The sequence below is a fragment of the Nannobrachium achirus genome, assembly GCF_963921795.1.
Source record: "Nannobrachium achirus genome assembly, chromosome: 4".
Lineage (NCBI taxonomy): Eukaryota > Metazoa > Chordata > Actinopteri > Myctophiformes > Myctophidae > Nannobrachium > Nannobrachium achirus.
Window position 1 is genome coordinate 33,303,519 of NC_137813.1, and position 4,241 is coordinate 33,307,759.

A 4,241-nucleotide genomic window follows, 5' to 3' on the forward strand; every position below is an offset into this window, starting at 1 on the left:
CTCGTTGTTATGGAAAACCTCTACAAGTACAGCGATGGGAACGCAGGTAGAGGAAATTAACAATACCTCTGACTGTTTAAGTATCGTCAGACAGGTTTATGACATGCACAACATGAGCCTTTCTGGTGTTTTAAGAGGTGTTTAATTATAGCACCAGGTTCCAGTTTCACAGAGTTGTACTTATTGTTTTGACTGAGGTGATAAGAGGACAGTGTGTTGGTCCAGTATTAAGGGTTTAGGGTTTATCTTAGGCCAGAGGTGAGTTTGGTAGATCGGTAGAGGAAGGCTAAAAGCAGCTTTCAAAGAGACAATAAATCATTTCACTCCAGTTGGACCCCTATCTGTACTGTAGTGAAGCTATGTTTACCCATGCTTTCAACTGATTATGCTTGTGCCTCGATATACAAAAAGAAATTAATATAACTGTATTTGTGTCTCTTCCAGTAAGACAGGAGTGTGCAGTAAACATATATGACCATGCCATTTCTTTTTTTACACTGTGCCCTGGACAATAGTTTTAGTTTGTGGAGGGAAAGGAGGACAAGTGTTTTACTTCCTGGTTTTCACTTCCTATGTCCTGTTTGTTCCAGGATATCAAGACTCCCTGCCAGCCAATGACGACACGGCTAGAGAACGACACAAGAAACATTTGAGTATTTTTACAACTGAGATGAATTCCATTACATTATCATCTTTGTCGTCTTAGTCAGATTCACTCCAGTTATATCACATATCATCATCATCATCATCACCACCACACAGAGAGAGGCGAGAATGGCCTGCTCTAAACAAACATACTAGACCTGGTACGATAGAAACTGTATTTCCAGAATTCTTAAAAAATAAAATAAAAAAAGCAAAGCAAAACAAAACAGAAACACTTCTATAGAACCAAATCTTATAGAAAACAGTCCCGCTAAACTAAAACTTTAACATAACCCTTTTTTTTCCCTCTAGGTTCAGGCCCAGTCTAGAGCAGCCCAGCTAGATCCAGTCCGCTAGAAACAGTCACACTAGAGATTCTGTCCATCAGAGAAACTGTTTTAAAAGATTAGGTCAGGTGAGAAGCAGATCTACCAGACCAGGTCAAACACCATAAATACTGCCACCATATGCTGCTCACATAGACAATACAGAGAGACCAATAGACAGACAGAGAGAGAGAGAGAAGGTGATTTGGGGGGAGGGGGTCATTTGTTAAAGGAGGTGCTCTTTAAGGTGGCTCTGCTCTGCTCTGGAGAAGGGACAAGCTTTGACGGGGAGGGGGGCTGAGTGAGGGGTGGGGCCCAATAGCAAGGCTAGGAGAGAGTGAGTGACAACGTCGAGCAGCAAAACAGATTCGAGCAGGAGAAAAGTGCACAGCCCCCCGGTAACTATGGCAACAATAAAAGGTCGGCACTGCAGAGCAGAGCTGGAGAGGGAAGTGATGGAAGGGAAGGAAGAGGGAGAAATGGAAAGAAAGGCAGGGAAGCAGAGAAGGAGAAGAAAGGAAGATAATACGGCGGCGGGAAATGCCCCCCCGCCCCGCTATTACCCCCCCCCACGCCTCTGTCTCCCCCCTCTCCTCTCTCCCTCCTCTCATGTTGCAGTTCATCATGGTCATACAGGTCAAAGGTTAAGGGCTAACAGAGGCTGGGAGGGATGGGAGTAAAGAGTCAGACAAAGGGGGTGATGGGATACAGGTTGGGTGTATATGGACAGGTTTAGTGCCGCTCGCTTGCGCGTCCCGTCGCCATGGTTTCCCTTGCTCTCTCGTCCCTCTCAGTACTCCCAGAGCGTGGCGGTCTCCAGGTCGTCGGCGTTAGCCTTGAGCACGCCTGCGTGGTCGCCACGGAGGTACTTGCCGTCGCCAGCGTGGCGCACAGCCAGCTTGTTGTAGTCGCAGAACTCGAACAGGAAGTCGACCGGCTCGTCACTGCTGCTCACCACCGACTGCTCGTTGCCCACCATCCAGTATTTACCTGTAGAGTCTGGAGATATGAGAGAGAGACAGAGAGACAGAGAGAGACAAAGAGAGAAGAGGAAGGTAGGGGGTGAGGAAGGAGGAGAGAATGGAAACAGGGCGTGTAGAAGAGTAAGGACAGATAGGAGAAAAGGAAAGGTAGTTGAAGGTAATCGTCGGGAGTTAAGGGAGAAGGAGGAGAGCAAAGATGATAGAGGAGGAAAGGTGAGTGGTTGGGTTGGGGTGGGGGGGGCAGAGTTGGAACAGGCAGAAGGTGTAGGGGGATGGAGAGTGTGTGTGGGAGGGGTGTTTGGAAGAGGATAAGGAGAGGCAGGGACAGAGAGGAGAGGAGAGAAGAAGGCAAGCTTTAACACATTTGTTTTGGACTTACATTACACAACTCAAAAGTCAAATGAAATCTGATGAAACCTCCGCACCTCTCCTGGCAACCAAGTCCTATGAATGAGTCTGTATAATGAGTACTGCTGAGTGAAAGACTGAATGAATCCCTTATGTCGTTATGTGCCCCAGTGGAGTTCTCTCACCATGTTGTAGAAAAACAATTATAATAATCTGCCCTGTGAGATATTTGTATGTCTACAGTACTATCTATCTACGTTAAATGATTATGTTAGTGTAAGGTCACACTGCAGGTATGAGTCTTGACTGTATGCTTAGAGTGCCATTCAACATGTTGTGGAAGTGTCCTTGTGCAAGACTGCTCAAGCGTGATTTAATTCTTGCACCAAAAATAGCTCATCTATAACCTCACATGACACCGACACAAATCAATACAGACATGACACTGACCACGTACAATACTGACTATCATACTGACATGGTACTGACAATAATACCGACTATGATACAGACCATTATTACTGACATGATAGTGGACATTATACCGACTATACTGCTGACCATTAGACTGACATGATGAGGACATGATACGGACCATGATGTGTCACATCCCAGGTTGAATGTCTACCGCAGGGGTCTTCAACAGGGGTTCCCGGACCCCAGGGGGTCCTCCAAAACTGATTGATAGAACCTTTCCCCCTTTGTTATATTAACCACTTGAACTCTAGTGTCCATATTCTGAGAACTTTTGCCAAAAATAGCAGAAGCTATTATAGCACAAGCTCACAACACCTCGCTTGTAGATCAGCTATTTTCGGCAAAGAGGTTTGGTGTAGAGGGAAAAAAGAGAAGACCAAGTACATAGTGAAAGGTCCAGTTTATTAAGTAATGACGGTTCAAGTGGTTAAATATCTGAATACTCAAATTTACATGAATCCAAAATACACTGATGATTGTGCTGTCAAACGATGAAACTAAATTATATGCAATCTATGAAAAGGTTTTGGGGGTCCCTGCTTCATCTCTCTCTCAACTAAGGGGTCCTTGGCCTGAAAACTACAGAGTAAACGTCACTGACCTTGCAGGCTGTAGGCTCCGTCTCTGAACTGCAGGGTGAAGTAGTCGTAGGTGGAGCGGTTGGAGTCCAGTGTGCCGGTCACCTTCCTGCAGCCAATGAAGCCATGCTCCCCACGCAGCACAATGATTGGACGGTTAATCAGCTTCATGATATACTCCTCTGACTCACCTGAGGACGTGCAGGGACATGTTAGTAGGAAGGTCAAAGTGTAAGAGAGACAAATGCACTTATGTTACATAGTATTATTACATCGATTTGTTCAAAGAACTGCTGTACCTGTGCGTCCCATAGTGACTATGCTATATTCAGTAGTGACTCAACTGTCCTCAAACGTAAGACGTTTTATCCATAATTTTTATATTTTTAAAGATATTTTTGGGGTCTTTTATGCCTTCATTGACAGACAGTAGGTCGACAGGAAATGGGGGGAGAGATGGGGAGTGACACGCAGCAAATCTGGGTCGGGCTCGGGAATCGAACCAGCAACCCACTGCAGGCTACACAAAGCCTATGTACATGCGCTTGGACCAGTAGGCCATCCATGCATTTTCTGTCAAATTGACTGAAACCTCATCACCAACAAGAAAGTATTAAAAAATAAAAAAAAATAAAAAAAAGAGAGTTTACGGTATGTCAAAGCTTTTATTCAGTTCTTTTACTCATTACTTTTCAAGCCACAACATCCCCTCTGTCATCAGCTGGAGGATGGTGGAGAATGGAGGCATGGTGATTCAGCCAAAAGCTCACTGACCTGCAGAGTCGATGGTAGCTGCTAGCTGGCCGTTCTTTTTGGCAGCGACGTATTTCCCGTTAGCAGCACGCAGTGTCAGCCTGTTCCCACGCCACTCAATGTCAAAGTAG

General features: G+C 45.4%; 1 protein-coding gene across 3 annotated transcripts in view; it reads right to left on the reverse strand.

Moving 5' to 3' along the window:
* Positions 1 to 1,578: 1,578 nt before the first annotated feature.
* The window catches only part of fscn1a (fascin actin-bundling protein 1a), a 23,931-nt gene continuing 21,268 nt past the window's right edge, over positions 1,579 to 4,241 (reverse strand). For all 3 annotated transcript variants that reach the window (XM_080723758.1, XM_080723757.1, XM_080723756.1), the window contains exons 4-6: positions 4,132 to 4,241; positions 3,381 to 3,548; positions 1,579 to 1,970 (exon numbers count right to left, since the gene is read on the reverse strand). The exon at positions 4,132 to 4,241 is cut by the window's right edge and continues 12 nt beyond it. In XM_080723758.1, coding sequence (XP_080579884.1) covers positions 1,762 to 1,970; positions 3,381 to 3,548; positions 4,132 to 4,241 — 487 coding nt within the window. In that variant the 3' untranslated portion in view covers positions 1,579 to 1,761. The remainder of the gene's footprint in view (positions 1,971 to 3,380; positions 3,549 to 4,131) is intronic.